Genomic DNA, 19,537 nt, shown 5'->3' on the forward strand with positions numbered 1-19,537 from the left:
ATTTTTTAGTGTAAAAATGTGGTTTTTCGTTAAAGTAAACAGTACGGGAGCTTTTCGTTAAAGTTTCCTATTTTCTTCTCTTCTTGATGTTTCAGTTTGTAATCAGAGGATCTGTAAATATCCCAAAACGATTCAGACAAATCTAAAGTGAACTCCAAACCTTCACCCAAATCAGAGCCAAATTCGGACTGGAGAGAAAATCGACACCCATAGGAAACAAAATCCGGTCACAAAGACCGGTACCTAAACAACTAGGGGTTCGACAAAACCCGGCCACAAACTGGGGGAAAACAAAACTCTCCACAACGAAATGGGGGAGAGAGGCGGCCGGCCTTATTACCGGATGCCAGGAAAGAGAAGTTTGACGGTGGTGTTCCGCGCTGTGTGTTTTTAGATGATGAAACTTTCTGTGTGGTTTCATTATTTGATTTGCATTTTTATTACTCGTTGCTCATGCTATCGGTTATTTCAATAGCACGTTGTGGATCATCTCGATAGACTCTACAATTTTGTAGCTTCATTTTATCAAATGAAAATGGATCATCGACGGAGTAGTTGAATAAATTGTTTCGATCGCGGATGCTTTAAAAGAAGGGAACTTTAACGAAAAACTCCCATTACTGCTCACTTTAACGAGAAACCACATTTTTACACTAAAAAATCAATCTTAGTACTATTCATTTTACTCTTTATTTTGTCCTTATCGTTAAAATTCAAAGTTTTCAAAGTTTTTTCATTAGTTTTCCTTTAAAAGAAAGGTTTTCTCCACAATGCCCAAATCGGAAAACATTGGAATTGATCATTGCAATTGATGTTTTGAGTTCGGCTTTTTTATGGCGTTTGAATGTAATTTTAAAATGACTGAAAGTTGCTTTTAAATAAAATGTTTTTAAATTCCAAAAGCACTTTAAGTGTTTTCTGTAAGAAGTACCAATTATGTGCTTCTTCCATAAATCACTTTCAGTGCTTTTTTCAGGATATACTGGCATTTTTACTAAGGATTGATTCTAAAAACATTTTCACCAAAAACGTTTTCAGTCTTTTTAAAAGCACATTTACATGTCACATCACTTTTTTATTATTTTTTTTTATAATTAAATTTAAGGCTTAATTATAATAAGTATGTCTAAATCTTATCCCTAATTTAATTTCAGTCCGAACTTTCTTATAGTTTCTTTAGTGCTTGAACTCAACAATGTGTTGTATTATCAGCCATTTTTACTAAGGTTGTCTATACTTTTATTAAATTTAAAGGTATTTTAAGAACTTTTAAGATAAATGTATGAGAAGTAAAAATGTAAAACTAACCAATATTTGTAAAATATAGTTGACCCAAAATATAACATATAGAAGAGTGGCTTGGGTTGGAGCTCTCATTTTGCTTGGATATTTTACCTTATCTTTTGTTTGTTTATTGGGTTTCTTTCTTCTAAGCCTTGTATTATTATACTAGTTTTTTAATATATTGGAAGTTTTTTTTTTAGTACATCGATATTTTTACATTAAATGAAGAGAGAGTTCGACAAAGGCACACAATAGGTAGTTTAATTTGGTATCAAATTCGTCATTCACGAGATTCAAACTTGAGACCTCTAGTTTTTTAATATATTGAAAGTTTTTTTTTAGTGCATCGATATTTTTACCTTAAGATGATGAAGAGTTCGGCAAATTCACATAATGAGCAATTTAATTTGGTATCGAATTCGCCATTCATAAGATTCAAATATGAGATCTCTCACTTCTAAGTAAAAAAGAATACCACCAAAATGTAGCACTGACTGGCATATTGAAAGTACAATTAATGAAAAAAAAAAGAGTGGAAGAAAATCGAAGAAAAGACTAAAGCTGTGGGTCCCGCCGAAAACATTGGAAGGAAATCAAAGACCGGAAAAATTAGATCAAATCCCAAATAATAATAAGAATTTGTAAAGGGGGGGCGGCCGGGAGGGGGAAGGAGGTAGAGAGCACAGAAAGAGATATTTGCCTATCTTCGCTACTACAGCACGTACAGATACAGGTGGAGTGGCAGTGGAAGTCCAACCCAGCATGGGTGACGGCAGCGCAAGCGGCAACAGAGACCATAACAACAATCACAACCACCACAACAACCACAGCCATGGCCACGGCCACAACCACAACCACAGCGGTGGTTATAGTAACAAGCCGGAGTGGCTGCAACAGTACGATCTCATAGGGAAGATCGGGGAGGGCACGTACGGCCTGGTGTTCCTTGTGAGGACCAAGTCTCCTTCCAACCGCGGAAAATCCATCGCCATCAAGAAATTCAAGCAGTCCAAGGACGGCGATGGCGTCTCCCCCACCGCCATCCGCGAAATCATGGTCTTCTTCTTCCCTATTTTTCCCTTCAATTTATTTACTTTTGAATTGCAGACCCTAACGTTCGAAATTTCGTTTGGGAATCTTGTTCAAACATTAAGAAAAATGATAGAGAGTTTTTTCCTTTCCTAATTTTCCTGGTTTCCCATGAATATTACTTTTAAAAGAAAATCAATTTGAAAAATGGTGATGTTTTTGGATTGTTCAGTTGCTGCGGGAAATATCGCACGAGAATGTGGTGAAGCTTGTGAATGTTCACATCAATCACACAGACATGTCCCTCTATCTGGCTTTCGATTACGCAGAACATGACCTTTATGTGAGTATCTGATGTTTTCTCCTTTCTTCTTTCGTTCATTTGAAATGGGATTCTCGAGTTCCGCTGATTGAAGAAAATGTGGTGGGTTGCGTACATTTGCTTCACAGGAAATCATTAGACATCACAGAGACAAAGTTAATCAACCTATCAATCATTACACTATTAAGACATTGCTCTGGCAGCTGCTCAATGGACTCAATTATCTCCATAGGTATGGCTTTGTTTGTTTGACATTTGCCGCTGCTGATGTTTCGTTCTGTTGCTGTATCTACATTATTGTTTGACTACTTGTGTGCCACCTTCCTTGCAGTAATTGGATCATTCATCGCGATTTAAAGCCATCTAATATCTTGGTATGATTTGCATAACCTTTCCATTCTCTTCTTGATGCAACTTTGTTTGACTTTGTGTTGCTTACAAAGGGTGAACAATCATAAATTTTTGCTATGTTTACTCGATTTTTTGTTCATAGGTTATGGGCGATGGAGAGGAACAAGGAGTTGTGAAAATTGCGGATTTTGGACTTGCAAGAATATATCAGGCTCCTTTGAAGTCGTTGTCTGACAATGGGGTAAGGAGACGTGTTTGTATCACATAACTGCATTGTCAATGTCTGGAGTACCATGAATTATAGTTTATAGATTCCCTAAGTGTATTAAACTTTTGGTTTTTAGTGGTTTATGTATCAGCATCCCCTTTTATTCCCTTTTTATTCTCCTTTTCTTCATTTGTTTGTTTGTTTTTGTTTTGGTTTAAGAAACACTCCTGTTCGTTACCATTGGCAGTAATGCATTCATATCTTCACAACAACCATAACTTCCACAAGGAAAGCAATTTCTATTCCAATTGGAATTTTTTAAAGGTTGGCATTCACTTGCTGTGGAAGTATGATCCTGTATGTATTCATTATATGTGATAAAGTGGGATAGAAAAACGTATGTGAGTGAGCTTTTAGTTTCCATAAAAGGCTGCTTTGGTTGGGGCAATAATTGGGTTATCTCAATATGATTATATTAGTTACCACTCTCTACAAACTCGCCTTGAGGTGTGGGTTGAGTGAGGTACAGAAAATCACCTTAGGTGTACTGTCCTTAGCGAAAGCCAGGAAAAATGCATGCCTTGGTGACAAGTCGGCGAGAGGTGCATACCATCTTCCATGAGGTGGCGCAATGTTGGCTGAAAGAAGAGATGAAATCCCCCTCATCCCCCCCCAGGGGGAAGAAATAAGTGAAACTGTATCGTCGTGCAGTTGGGGGTCTTCCTTTGTTGAATCACTGTGCTTCATTTTGGGTTTTCTGGTCTTGGGCTTGTGGTGTTTTAGTATAAGAATGAAAAGATGTGGTCCCATGTAGCAACCAGCAAAGTAATGTTATGTATGTGTGCAGCACACTTCCACTTGAAGATAATTTTAGTTATGAAAAAATTTCTGTGTGATTCATAACTAAACTTTTGAGACCCGAATATCAAAATAGAAAGACTACTAATATTATAAAGCAAGATGCGTAATCTTGTAATTTTATTCTTTCTATGAGAAGAGTTGAACAAAAGTGTAACAGTAGAATACAGCGAGGGTATCTATATCATATTTAAAACTTATACATAAATACTTACAGATTATTTTTATTAATTAAAATGATTGATTCTGAAGGCTTACGCCTAAATGCCACAAGGCTTACACCTTGCCCTTTAAATTATTATTAGTGACAGAGTGATGCACCTGAGAGTGGGGTGAATTGCAAGGATTTTCAAAGTCACTGAGCATTCAGTGGTTGAATTGAAGATGATCTGTTTGTTCATCTTTTTATCATTATATGTTTTTCTGTAATTTGTTTCTCCTTTTTTTTTGCCATTATTGGTTTGTTAGATCTTTTAAATTTTTGGATCTTCTTTTTCCTGTTACATCTACTGTACTTGGTCAATGCCCTTTTCTTATTGTTTTGAGTAATTAAACCTTTTTGCAGCCCCTAATTGATTGCTTTTATCCATTTGCATTGAAACAATAATTCAGACTCTTAACGCGTTAGATATATTACTTGCAGGTTGTGGTAACCATTTGGTACCGTGCGCCGGAGTTGCTCCTTGGGGCTAAGCACTACACAAGTGCTGTTGGTATCCTCCTACACCAAGTTATTTATCCTATTTGTATTAAGTTCATGTGGTTAACATGTGATTACAATCATGAGCGCACATTGGTAGATTACCTAAATGCAAAATAGTTCTAAAGGCTTGCCTCTTTGTTGTTTGAATATTTTTATTTTTAGTTGATGTAATTATGTTCTCTGGTGTATTGAATTATATGAGCAGATTAATTTTAAAGACAATGTTTTCTTAATATGAAATTTAGATATGTGGGCTGTTGGATGCATCTTTGCCGAGCTTTTGACTTTGAAGCCATTATTTCAAGGCGCAGAAGTCAAAGCTATAGCAAATCCTTTTCAGGTTGTGAAACGTTGAATGTATTTACATTTTTGTACACTTTTATTACTAGTACTGTTTTAAGTTTCGTAATTGTATCACATCTTCTAATAATAGCGTTCACTTGTGCAGCTTGATCAACTTGACAAGATATTCAAGGTCTTAGGTAATATGTTTTACCTTTTAGGCCATTTATCTTTTATAAGTTCCATGGAGCTACCTTATAGTCAACAATTATCACATCAGGTCATCCGACACTAGAAAAGTGGCCAGCACTTGCAAACCTTCCACACTGGCAACAAGATATGCAACATATTCAAGGCCATAAATAGTAAGCTTTCTCATATCTAATGTATGTAAAACTTGTTTAGTTAAACATATAAAAAAGAAAATAAACCTTGTGCTAGGAATCTGAAGAAATTATTTTTGTCTAATTTGTCATTCTCTAGTAACTCCCATGTTTGGCTTCATTTTTTTTTCTCCCTTTCCTTGATCAAACTAACCAGTTCTTTTTTCCTGCTGTATGCTTTTGACAGTGATAATACTGCATTGCATAGTGTAGTTCACCTCTCTCCAAAAAGTCCTGCATATGACCTCCTATCTAAGATGCTCGAGTAAGTGGTGCCTTTTAAATTTACAAGAATCTCATTTTGTTATTGTTGAGCACATAGAGAGGATGACACTCATTACTATACCCAAAACATTGTAATTCTCATTTTACCAATTTTTCTAGTTTTTTTCTAATTTTTTAGGATTCTAATTACAAAGTACAGAAAGTTATCCTTACAAATTTGGAGTGATGATACATCATGAATTGTTTTAATAAGATTTATGAATTGAGTGCCCTTTTAATTGCTAATAGAGTATTGTCGTACGAAATCTTTGAACATAAATGGTCTCTTGACTATAGAAGTGTAGATATTTGTTGATAATTCAAGATTCAAGGATTAGATATGAGCACAACATAGTTAGAGGCCTAAAATGAATGATTTCTGTTGACTATAGTAAGGTTCTTAATCCCTATCTTTTCATCCAAGTTTCAGAGAAAGGTTCTCTCTCTCTCCAGAGAGTAGTTTCTTCTGATTACAACAGTATATAAAGTATTTTAAGACCTTGACTGGATTATCTTTACTACCATGCAAGTACCAGGATAAATGACAATTAGAAGGGTACTAAAGGAACATTCTCTTCCTTGGGATTTCACTGACCAATTATATAACAGTTTGAGGCTGATCGATTATGTTAGTCCCCGTATTTTCATTGTTTGGCTGGTGACTTGGAGTTGGATTTTTCGATGAGATGGCTAGTTTGTACTTTAGTAAATCATTTGAAGGAACTGTTAGCAACTATAGATGTATAATGGAGATGATGGATGTAAGATGAGGATACCAGGTCAACTGTTGTTCGGTTTTTCACATTGGTGAATCAGTGGTGAACTGGTTTGGACATGCTTTTTTGTTCACAAGTTGTAAACCGGAAGCTACAAGTAAATTCAGATATTTCAAGCTAATTTGTATATGAATTATGAAAAGCAATTAAAGGTGTCAATTTGGATCTACAAATTTAAACGCCATTTTTTAGTATTGGTTGCCTTTCTTGTCCATGTGCTTGCTTATTTTTGTACTAATTTTTTTGTCAAGATTCGGGAAGGTCGGAGCTTCTGACTCAAAATAAATTTTTATTTGATTTGTTTTTGTCTCTTCATGTCTATCATACAGTGCCGAAATTTTGATAAAATTAACAGTTGTTTGACTTAAAAAGTGTTGAACTATAACTTACAATATGTTTCTGTAGTAATTAGTTACAGTGGCATGTAATTTGTAAGGTTTTGCAGTTGATCTTGCGTTACATTTTTCTTAATGAAGATAAATTAATTGTCTGTTTCTTTCCCCAAACAACTGTGTGCAGATATGATCCTCGAAAGCGTATAACAGCTGCACAAGCATTAGAGCATGAGTAAAGCTTCTTGTTTCTTTATCTCTCAAATTATGCTTATTATTCTTCCTCCATCCTTCCCTTTCCCTCACCCTCATGATCTCCTGTGAATGAATTATTTAACAAGCTAATTACTACAGGATTCGGGATTTTAATATTCTTAAATAAAAATTGTTACCCAAAAATATAATTGCTTTCTAAAAAGATTCATATTTTTTGCTTTCAGGTATTTTCGTATCGAGCCTCTACCAGGTCGCAAGTAAGGTTTTCTTCTTCATTAACTTTTACTTCCCCTGTTTGACTTGGACCTTTTCTTTTGTGATATGCCCAACCGTTTTGAGTCTCTTTATTTTCCAATATGTTGACCACCTTTTCATGAATACCACCTAAAAGTTTGAAAAAGAAAGACTCTAATGGAGATACTAGATGCTATTGTAAGCATATAGTGCGCCCATATATCTTATATTGACAGGTATATTATTAATGATCAGTGCTTTGGTGCCTACCCAAGGAGAGAAAGTAGTGAATTATCCTACTCGTCCGGTAGACACAACCACAGATTTTGAAGGGACAACTAGCATTCAACCTTCACAACCGGTATGTTTCATGGTTTTACAACTAAATGAGTAGACTTCTGTTCCAAAGCTGCAGCTGTTTAAATGAAGTGCTGACCATGGTTTGTACAAAATTTAGTTGGAATTTTAGAAATAGCAGTGAAAGCCAGAGTAAAGAAACATAATGGAGCACTACTCAATTTTGTACTCTACTGTTTCGGGGGTTATACGTATACTTTAAAATAATACATTCTTGAAAACATTATAATCACAAATTTTGATTTGTGTTACATGTTGGATGTAGAACAGGAAATCACGATAGTGTTGCTATTAGTAGATAAATATTGTTCACTGAGTTGAAATCGTCCACACGTTTAGTTTTGTAAGAAGCATTATCTTTTATGATACTGTTGAGGGGAGATGCTTTTAGTTTAGTTCAAGGTCCGTCTGTCAGAACCTCGAATCCCCTTCCACCCTTTTTTGCATTTTCTTCTCTTTCAGTTCCTGGTTGATTATCATAATTTTATTGCTCAGTGAAACTGGTCATATCCATTGTTGTAAGATGTATCAATGTGGTTGGACGTGTATCAATACTAATGACATTAATTTTGTTTCCATCTTGATATACTCATTATGAATAATTGTATCACATCTGCTTTCCTCCTCTTTAATTGTTAATCAGAGGACACAGAATTAATTTACGTTAGAATTTATTCAACTATTTATCTGTTTTATATCCCATAGAACAAGTTCATCTTTGAGTGATTTCCTACATAGAAGAGTGTTAAGGCATGAAAATAACATGTTTGCATATAGTAAACGTAGGAAGTCTTATAGTAAACGTAGGAAGTCTTAACATCTCAATCTTTGTTCACTATGGTATGTGTGCATTGCTCATCGTACAATTATCTGGACCAGGTATCGTCTGGAAATGCAGTATCTGGAAACATGTCAGGTGCTCATGTGGGGAGATCTGTACCCAGGCCTATGGTTAACATGCAAAGAATGCAGCCTCAGGGCATGACTGCTTATAATCTTGCATCTCAAGCAGGGATGGGTGGTGCAATGAATCCTGGCGGCCTGCCAATCCCGCGTGGTGTAGCACAGGCCCATCACCAACAACAGGTATATTGTGATGAGTATAGATTGTTTTGTCCTTTAGAATAATTCTTTCTCTTAATTCATGCTGGTTTTATATTTTATTTTATTTTTCAAATACAGTTGAGAAGGAAAGATAATGGAATGGGGATGCCGGGATACCCTCCACAGCAGAAATCCAGACGTTTCTGAGGAATATTGCACCTATTGTACTTTAATTGCCATGGATGATCTGAAATTCATGAAGGTTAGTTTTTTTATTGGTGCTTTGCTTCATAGGCTACTAGTACTTTAAAACTGTTCTTTATCTCTTCATCATTAAAAAACAAAAGAAGGTAAACTCCTTTGACTTTTCCTACTGGTCTTACTGACGCGGGGTTGAGATTTCAAACTCTCATCTTCCACTGCCTGTCCCAAGAATCACTAGTTTTCCTAAATAATTCAGAATCCTGTAAATTAAAAGGAGGAGAATCTATTACAATCTATCACCCATAACCAATAATCTTATCAGTATCATTTTTATTTATTGGATTGCATTTGTGTTAGTCTTCTCACTGTTGCATAAAAATAAGGCTTTGTTGTTTTAAAGATAAAGAAATATACTTTTTAACCTTTGTCTTGAGGGATTTTTGAACTGGAAGTCTGGAACTCATACTTGCGTACATTTTCCGTTGGCAAAACACTGCAAGTTCCATCTTTTCATCCCCACAAGCTCCTCTTGTTATCAATTATTCTCTTGGTACCTTTGATCTCCCTCTGCATCTGAGGCTCTGTTGGATTTATTAGTATAAGGCTTACCTTTCTACCAGCTCCGTTAGCCAGCTGGTCTTATTGACCCATAACATACATTATCTGCTCGAATGGACCTGTACCCATCACCACTTCCTTAAATATACCTGTTTTATTTGACCATCTTTTAATCGAGAATACTAAATCATGTGCACAATGCTTTGTGAAAAAGATTGATGCACAAGCTTGATTCGTGAAGAAACTTGCAGCCTAACTTGTTTTATTCTATCTTCAAATTCCTTCAATCTTTCTTATCCTATCCATGCATTTCATGTTTTTCCAGGTCTAAATATTGAGGACACAAAATTTCATGTTATTCTGTCAGAGGTGGAATGCTGTAGAGGAAATTCGGTTATTCTTAGAATGCTGTCGGTGCAGTGGGACGAAGATTTCAGTTACCGCAGTCTAACTGGTGCTCTTGTAGGTCACAACGTGCACACTTCCAAATTGTGACTCGATTTCTGTAAAAATTAGTTGTTAAGCCGGAAAAACAGTAATTAGACAAGTTGTATGAACGCCGCATCGATGAGCTTTAAGTATTTAAGCATCCATTCCTCACTAACAGAGAAAACAGGGGAAGGAAGGATGGTAGGGGATATAGAAAGAAACGCATTTGTTTGGATGAGATCCCCACCAACTTTTAACCGGGACTCTCACACTCTGTTACATATGTATGTGTATAATATTTCTTGTAATTGATGTTTCAATTAGTCAACTTTTAATTCACAAATAGGTATTGGGTTGCAGTTGCATGTGATTGTTTGAACAGCGGACCTCAAATTGATTCACCAGCACCAGCAGCCTATCCAAATGAAAATGGTAGTTGGTGCCGTAACCATTTTTAAGCACCTCCGACTTCCGGCTTTCGGCTTCCGCCCGCCCTCAATCCCCTTTTCGCAGCGCCAACTACGGCAATGGTTTCGCTCATCCGTCCCGCTCTCCCGCCGTGCCTCCTAACAAAGTACAACTGTGAATGCAATCGTCTTTTGGAGATGATCTAAATAGGCAACGGCGGAGTTGCCTAAATCTATTGCACTCGATTTTTTTTGAGTTTTTTGATTTGATGATGCTCTGGCTGAATGCGCTGTAGTTTTGCGAGTACTTTGATCCGACTTATGTTAAATCTTTATTAGCTTTTTTGGACTATGGATGCTATGGAAGTTTAGTAACTGAATGCTACTTGAACACACAAAACTGATGCACTTGCTAATATCATAAAATTGCGCAATATGGAAAGTGAGTTGTGAATCCTTGCAAGGTTTGCTGCTTCTTCTTTGATGTGGGACTTTACCCTAACATATGGATAAGATAAATTGGGTGACGTGAAACACTTGTGGGCCAACTTGTTCCTATACTATGAAAGAAGTTGAAGATCCACTATAAAACTAATTGATAATATTGAGACTAACTCAACTTCTTATGAATCTTTCAAGGTTTCTGATGTGGTACTTTGTATTTCACATACACTACTCAGGATAATGCTTTCCTCGCTCCTAGTATGGAGGAACATCCTTCTCTTTGCTATCATCATCTAAATATCATTTTTGGAAAGAAAAAAAAAACATTCGAACTTGAGACCATTTAGTCATCTATATTAATTTGTTGAACAAGTCGATTGTTATGATAGCAAATAGTATTTTCTTGGAACCGTCAATTTCCTTGATTCATTTGGATGACTAAGCAGTCTCCAAATCGAATGATTTTCTACGTAGATGATTTTTAGTTTAACATTGCAACAAATGTTTGACTATGTTAATTAAAATTATTCGATGGATAGATTAGTACAATTCGACTAATATGTGCATCAAATAGTACTATACAGACTATTTCAGCACGTCAGACAGTAGTCATCGGCGGAGCCACTAAGGGACCAGAGTGGTTTCGAGCCCGTCCTAATCACTATGTAAGAAATTTCCAACAACCTCAAGCCTGCTATTGTAGAACCGTGAGACATGAGGAAGAAGATGAATTTTTCTCGAGAAGAAGTTGAGTCGAATGATGTCGTGTCTTATATTTTTCTTATAGTTTTGTTTGTTTTGTCTTTGTAGTTTAGTGAAACTCAAGGATAGGGTTTTAAAATGGACTTTAATATTATTTCTAAGACAACCTAATCAACTATTCTTTACAACCCTCCTCCTTGCCCTCATTTTCTGTCAAACTGTTCAAACTAGATTTCTTTGTATTTTCTTCCTATAATTTCAAATTTAGTACTCTGTATATTGGTCTCTACCTCCCACTTAATTGTATTAGACACTTCCTTTGATTTTCTCTATTAAATTTAATTGGTCTTTCAGTTTTATGAACCTTACTTCAATTGCTCATGTTATGATTCGAAATTATATATATATATATATATGAAAAGATCCTCACTCACAAAGAATTCTGACTCCGCCACTAACTATATTGATTATTATAATAAGTCAAACTCAACTAGTTAGCACAATCCGTTGTAGCTTGCAATTAGCCGTACTACGAGGCAACGCATGTGGATTTTCCGCGCCTTCGGTGGCTAATACGGCAATGCACGGAATGCAATCCATTGAATATAGAAAAAAGGTCAAACTTAACTTACAGTCCATTAAATTTGATGACAATTGCAATAATAGGAAAGGGATCTCCGGATCCCTTCTACCAAATCCTCTCAATCAACAAATTTGGATCTTTGAAATTTGATCAAACGACTGAAAACAGAGGATATGTTTAAAAGTTATAATAACTTTAACCGTTGGATCAAATTTTAAGAGTTCGAATTTGTTGATTGGGAGGATTTGGTGGAAGGAATCCAAAGAGGATCCCTTTCCGCAATAATATAAGCAATCCAGTTGCATCACAGTTGTAATTGATATATATATATATATATATATATATATATATATATATATAACTATTATTAGCATTCCAAAAATCTCATTATACACTTCTCATAAGTGTATTTTTCTTTCTAATTATAAAAAATTTGGAGTGCAAAATGAGATTTGTGGAGTGCCAATAACAATTCCTTTTACACACACACACACACACACACATGCCCTTTAAGGGAAGGGATCCCCAATTTTTTAACAAAATGGGAACACTCTCTTGACTATTAGATTTGGCTTTAATGAAATTATGTGGTTGAGATTAAATCACAGCCCACATAATCTCAACCACATAATTTCATTAAAGTCAAATCTAACGGTCAAGAGGATGTCCCCATTTTTTTTTTTAAATGGATCCCTCCCCTTAAAGGCTTTATATATAGGCCCGCAAAGGGATTTCCATTTTTTTTTAAATGGAAATTAAGTGTGGGGCATTTAATTATTAAGATAAAATTTCATTATTTCTTATATAACAAAGTATTCGTTAATTTCTTTGAACTCAATTAGATGTCTTAAACATTTTTTATTTGACTAATATTTTGTAAGGATGATCTATGAGGTGCAACTTGAAAAATAAACGGTTCAAATCGTTAAAGTTCGATGTAGTGTGGACCCTACAATTAATCCCTATTTTTATAAAAAAAAAATGAGGATCCTCTCTCTCTCTCTCTCTCTCTCTCTCTCTCTCTCTCTCTATATATATATATATATATATATTAATCGTCTATATCTTGTCGTAAAACCGAGGCCCAGGGGTGTTGGGACTACTTTGGAGATAATCTTGTCGTAAAACCGAGGCCCAGGGGTGTTGGGACTACTTTGGAGTTATTTATCTCACAAAAAAGAATGTAACGCAACAGAATTGATAGGCAAGAGAAAGAAAGAACATTCAACGTATTACACAAAAAATTTATTCACTCACAAACTAGTACAAGAGGAAACACTCAAATATTCTTAGAAGCTTTGTTGCTTCTTCTCACTTCTCACTTGGCACTCTCACTTCTCACTACTTGCTCTCTTGGTTGTTACATCACATAGCTTAGCACCTCACCTATTTATAGGCAAGGTTTGCCAACTTTGGCATTGCTAGAACTTTCTAACTAATGCTTAACAACCACACATTTTTACAAGATTCTAGATCTTTCTACAAAAAACCTTAGATATTTATGCATTCATTCCACCAACTTAAACTTTGCTTGAACTCTCTCGCATGTGGATAGATCTTTCTTTTGCGTATGGGTCGGATCAATTGTCTTGAGCCAATTCAACAAGGGCACCTGGGCGGAATCACATACGTGCTCGACTGGTCTAGCGATTCTCTGGAGATCGGGGAAATAGAAAACATGCATGCACCACATCAACTTATCAACTTGTTTCTTGTTTGTGAAGGTGCCTACAGTAACTAGCCAGTAGTTTCAGTTTCAATTTCAATTTCGGCCAAGGAACAAAATGCAGATAATATCGGCGATATTTCGCCGATATTATCGGTTTTTCAGGGTACCGATATTTTAATAGGTATCCAACGGGTTTTCGTCAAAATATCGCGATATTTCCAAAACTATCGCGATATTTTGGAACTGTGCTACTCGGAGAAGAACGCCGGAGCTTCTACAGCTCCGGCCGATTACAAACGCAAACCTTAGACTCCGATCTAATTACCAACGTGAAGAGGAAAGAGAGAGGAGTAAGTTTATATCCTTGGTTCGTCGTGAAATAGCCGAAGGTGTTCGGAAAGCTCCTCAACAGTCACGGGTTCGCCGGAGTTGGGTGAGTTTTCCCCCGACCTGATCTCGTTCCATAACACACACCCAAGCTTACCTAACCGGAGAAAATGAAGAAAACTCGCCGGAGGTTTCTGGGTTTCGTCGATCTTGCAGAGACAAGAGGAATAGAGAGAAAGACGAGGTTTTGATGGTGATGCCGTCTACGGAACGATGGTGTGGGTGCCGTGTACTAGGGTAATCACGGGAGAAAGAGTGAGAGTGATGAGAGGGTTTCGAGAGAGAAGAGAGTGCTAAGAAGGAAAGAAAGAGAAGAAGAAAGAAAGGGGTCTCGGGTAGGATCTGGTTGATCTCGGTGACAATGGTGACGAAGCCGGATGAGGAAGAGGAGGAGGGGAGGCGGCGGAGGGAGAAGGAGTAGGAGGAAACGAAGAGGGTTTTGCAGGGGCGGAGATTGCGAAGAGGGAGATGATGGCGATGAGGAGGATGAGGGATCGTTGACTCGTTCTCTCTGTCTTCTCTTCTTTCTCGTTTCAATTGGCAATTTAGGGATTTAAGCAAGTTTCAGGCCCCCAAATCATCTACTTATATTGCCCTAAAAAACTCCAAGTAATTACAACATCGTATTAGAATTGTAATTGATCCTTGTTAGATTTGGTTTAGAAATTCTATGTAATTTAGTGATTGTTTCATATTAGGTTTAGATTTGAATTTTTTTTTACTCCATTCAGATTTTAAAGGATTATAATAGATTTAAAAATTTAGGAATTTTGATGAAGTTTAATAATTTTTAAAACTTTTATGTAAAATTTTAAGTGAATTCCCTCAAATTTTCAGGGAGCAATTTGAGAATGTTTAAAATATTATGTGAAATATTTCTAATTTTTTCGAGTTTCCCAACTTTTTAAAAATCTTTTCGAATCAATTTCTAAATGAATACATTTGGAATGTATGAATTTCTTAAAAATCATGATCGAATACCCCTTAAACTTTAAAGAATCACTTAAAATCCTGATTAAATGCCCTTAGATTTTTAAGGAGAATTAAAATGTTTATAAGCCCCAATTGGATGTACCGCTTAATTTAACTAATTGACACAACACAACAAAACCAGTTAAGATTACAAATTAACACAAAAGACGACTTGATGCGAGGTCATATCTAAAAAACTTGCCGCAATAAGCCCCAATTGGTGTGTTTAAACTTCTTTCATTAATTACTACATATTTTCTACACTCACAATGTTTGTCAGCTCGCTATATAATCAACTTGATAATGTTAAATCCATCATGCAATGCATTTCCTTCCAATTTTTTGTGATAAACTAATAGATAATTGACTAAATAAACATTCTGCAAAGTTTCAATAAAAATTTCCAAGTTTTTCTTACAACTTCCGTGGTTTCCATGTAATTTTTATCAATATCGATATTATGCCGATATTTCTATCGATATTTCCGTGTTTTTCAGACTACCGATATTTTCAATATTATCGATATTTAATACTTTGGTTTCAGCGCATGCTGATGCATTGCATTTTGCATATATGGCTGGCTATCTGAGTCTCAGAGCTTCTCGTTTGCTGCACTGAACTGAATTGTTCTTTATTGCCTTTCTTTGAAGCAAAAGGACAGACCGCCAATCCACAAATATCTTTCCCTTCATTTAATGTTTGACAGTTCAATCTTTTCTCATATGGTACCAAGAATTGTAAGTAGGTTGCTATCCTTTTCAAAGGACCAAGGATTTTATTTTCTCTAGTTTACATTTTCTGGTTGTTTGTTTCAGGAATTTAATCCATATATCTCAACAGACGCAGGCGCAATTATATTGGCATGTCACTATATACTCCAGCTCCTAAATTCGAATCACATTTCTCACTATTTAAATTGATTTTGTTGATGCACAACATCGGTTCAATGTGTATAGTAGTGAAGTGACCTTCACAATGATGCTTTGTCAAGGATAGACGTACGAAGTGACCTACAAGGAAGATAGAGTAAGTCTCGAAGGGCACCGTGTGCTACCAATCTTAGAGACTTTGATATTGTTTACGATGAAAAGATAAATGATAAACCCTTCCCATCCCAGATTTGGGAAGAAACAAGAAATATGGATGAGTTGTAATTAATGCAAGGCAACCGAACTCTTTTTTCTCCCATCTCATTGTTTTGGCATGTATGTATGAATTAAGTAAACCAGACCTGGGACTCTGGGCTTTGTCCATTTGTATAATAAACCAGACCTGGGAATCTGGACTTTGTCCATTTGTATAATAAACCAGACAAGGGAATTTTTATCGGAGAAATTTTTAGTTGTGACAGAAAACACGGATAATATCACGTGTTTTAAGTAAGTGATGAAAATTTTTAATTTTTAAGTTATTAACTTTTTAACACACATATCTCATTATTTATATAGAAACACGTGATATATCACCTCATGTAATGATCACACTGAAGAATCTCTCGTCCATTTGTATAATAAACTAGACCTGGGAATCTAAAGCTTTGTCCATTTGTATAATAAACCAGACCTGGGAATCTGGACTTTGTCCTTTCGGAGAAATTCTTAGTTGTGACAGAAAACACAGCTAGTACACCACGTGTTTTTATGTAAGTGATAAATTTTTTTTATTTTTAAGTTATTAACCTTTTAACACACATATCTCACTATTTATATAAAAACATACGATGTACCACCTCATGTGACGGTCACACTGAAAAATCTCTCATCCATTTGTATAATAAACCAGACCTGGGAATCTGGGCTTTGTCCATTTGTATATAAGCACTAGCTAATGTGCATCGTATTAGTCAGTAGTGGCAGCAGTAGTAGTCAGCCATGGCAAACGCCAACATTCTAGACGCAGAGCGCGAGAGCTTCCACAGGTTCTTTGAGTGCTGGCTTGATGAACAAAACCAGCACCTCCACGACCTCACTATCGCCGCAAGAAATAACACCACCGCCACCACTACCGCCGCTACTAATCCTGCAACAACCACTGCTGCTATTAATACTAGCAGTACAAGTTTAGGAAAACTGGTGGAGCGTGTGGTGAAGCATTACGAGCATTACTACGAGGTCTAGTCGAGATGGGATAAGCAGGACGTCCTCGGAATGCTGTCGCCTTCTTGGCTGAGCTCCCTCGAGGACGCCTTCCTTTGGATTGGCGGCACAAAACTCATGCCCAAGATGCACAGAAATCTTCCACCCCACTACCCAATCCTCCCAAAGCAACTCGATCGCGACGTTGCTACAGGGCACGGAAGAATCGAAAAGATGTAGAAAACCCGTCGTTGCTGCAGGCCATGGCGACCCATTCTGTTGACCTAACTGGCCATGGTGGAGCTCAATCAGAGAATCCTCACCTTCCTATTCGGAACTCTCTAATTCACGTCAATCTGACTCCTCGTGTGGTTTGATTCCTCGATGTTTCTTTACAATAATGGATCTGCGAGTACTTATTTCTGGGGTGGGGTGGGGGGGGGTTACGGGGGAGGTGGGGGTGGGGTGGGATGGTTGCGGTGGGTTTTTGGATGGGAGGGGAGGTGAAGAGAGTTGAGGAGAGGGTGGTGGGTCGCCGGTGGGATGGGTTTGTGGGTTTGGTTGTTTGTTTTTTTTTTTTTTTTAATAAGGTAAATTATTATAATATTTTAAATGTATAAAATATTTTTTTGCCACGTGGTATAAATTTGACAGCCACAGTAACAGTTTACTTGATGAATTTTCTAATGGATGTATAACATTGAAATAAAATGATAAGTAAATGTATGAACTTGAAATCGATCCCAAACCTGAGAAGGTTAAACGTAACTTACCCAAACTTTTATAATTGGGCAGAAAGACAAAGTTTTCCAAAATTCCAACGACTCATCTCATTTCTTCCCTAAAAATACAAGTCCATTTTAATCCAACAATTATCAATGCATCTCCAAACTGGAAAAAAACAGGAGGACAGAAAACGTACCTAAAATGTAACAGCAGCGTCACAGGTGGTAGCAAATCTCAGATTTATTAATTGAGCAACCAAAACTGACAGCAAAACGAAATCGTTAGGGTTTCATCCAAATTAGCAAAAATCCAACATAAAAACTAAATACAATCATTATAAAACACACCTTAGCTAAATAAGATCAGTTCAGTCCGTTGTAATAATTCACGTTGCGCTTGCAAGCAGCCGTACTACGAGCGCAACGCAAGTAGTCAGTTCAGTTCGTTGTTCTAATTCAACTTGTTTCTTGTTTGTGAAAGCCCGCACAGGAAATGGGGGGTAGTTTCAGTTTCAGCGCATCTGGTGCATTGCATTTTGCATATATGGCTGGCTATCTGAGTCTCTGAGCGTATCTTTTGCCGCACTGAATTGAATTATGCTTTATTGGCTTTCTTTGAAGCAAAAGGACAAGACCGCCTTTGCCAATCCTAAAATATCTTCACCTTCGATCTTTTCTCATATCATATGATAAGAATAGATATAACCTGGGAATCTGGGTTTTGTCCGTGTGTGTGTGTGTGTGTATAAAAGCACTAGCTAGTGTGTATCGTATTAGTTAGAAGTAGTCGTCGTCGTCGTCGTCGACAACCATGGCAAACACCAACATTTTAGAAGTTGAGCGAGAGAGCTTCCACAGGTTCTTTGAGTGCTGGCTTGCTGAACAAAACCAGCACCTCCACGACCTCATTACTGCCGCCAAAAATAACACCACCTCCGCCGCTACTAATCCTACAACCACTGCTGCTATTAATACTAGCAGTAGAAGTTTAGGAACACTGGTGGAGCGCGTGGTGAAGCACTACGAGCATTACTACGAGGTCAAGTCGAGATGGGTTAAGCAAGACGTCCTTGGGATGCTGTCGCCTTCTTGGCTGAGCTCCCTCGAGGACGCCTTCCTTTGGATTGGCGGCTGGAGACCAAGCATGGCTTTTCATCTCTTCCACTCAAAGTCGGGATTGCAACTCGAGGTTCGAGTCGCGGAGTTTATCCGAGGCTTTTGTAGTAGTGGTAGTAAGGGTGACTTGGCGGATTTGTCGTCACATCAGCTCACGCAAGTGGACCAGATGCAGCAGAGGACTGTTAAGGAAGAGAGGGACATCAGCGAGAAAATGGCCAAACGGCAGGAGGCCGTCGCTGACTCCTCCTTGGTCGGCTTGTCCCACGTCATTACGGAGTTGATGGATGCCGGTAACGGTGTTGATGATCCGGTTGCGGAGGAGGACCCCCGAGTGGAATACGCTCTGGCATCCAAGGAGGAAGGTTTGGAGGAGGTTCTGCATAGGGCTGATAATCTACGGCTGAGGACGCTGAAAGCTATCACTCACATTCTGACTCCAATCCAGGCAGTCCATTTCTTGATTGCTGCTGCTGAGTTGCACTTGAGGCTTCATGACTGGGGAAAAAAGAAAGACGCCACCACCCGTGCCCAATCTTCTCAACCATGATCATTTCATCTCATGCATCGATCCCGTCGGTCTAAATTAATAACGAGTTTTTAGGCGAGGCCTAAGTACGTAA

The 19,537-nt window shown here is 37.2% G+C and overlaps 2 protein-coding genes across 2 annotated transcripts; both read left to right on the plus strand.

Moving 5' to 3' along the window:
* The first annotated feature begins 1,911 nt into the window (after positions 1 to 1,911).
* Positions 1,912 to 10,177, plus strand: LOC126603959 (cyclin-dependent kinase E-1). Its single transcript, XM_050270985.1, has 16 exons — positions 1,912 to 2,340; positions 2,546 to 2,656; positions 2,764 to 2,867; positions 2,967 to 3,009; positions 3,129 to 3,227; positions 4,696 to 4,765; positions 5,001 to 5,095; positions 5,204 to 5,237; positions 5,318 to 5,402; positions 5,608 to 5,685; positions 6,980 to 7,027; positions 7,233 to 7,265; positions 7,498 to 7,603; positions 8,479 to 8,685; positions 8,782 to 8,905; positions 9,731 to 10,177. Exons 1-15 carry the CDS (start codon positions 2,047 to 2,049, stop codon positions 8,848 to 8,850), a joined length of 1,476 nt encoding a protein of 491 aa, XP_050126942.1. The 5' UTR covers positions 1,912 to 2,046; the 3' UTR covers positions 8,851 to 8,905; positions 9,731 to 10,177.
* An 8,015-nt stretch (positions 10,178 to 18,192) lies between these two features.
* On the plus strand, positions 18,193 to 19,464 carry LOC126602645 (protein DOG1-like 3). Its single transcript, XM_050269562.1, has one exon. The coding sequence runs from the start codon at positions 18,610 to 18,612 to the stop codon at positions 19,462 to 19,464; it is 855 nt and encodes a 284-aa protein (XP_050125519.1). The 5' UTR covers positions 18,193 to 18,609.
* Positions 19,465 to 19,537: the final 73 nt, after the last annotated feature.

The sequence above is a fragment of the Malus sylvestris genome, chromosome 15, assembly GCF_916048215.2.
Source record: "Malus sylvestris chromosome 15, drMalSylv7.2, whole genome shotgun sequence".
Lineage (NCBI taxonomy): Eukaryota > Viridiplantae > Streptophyta > Magnoliopsida > Rosales > Rosaceae > Malus > Malus sylvestris.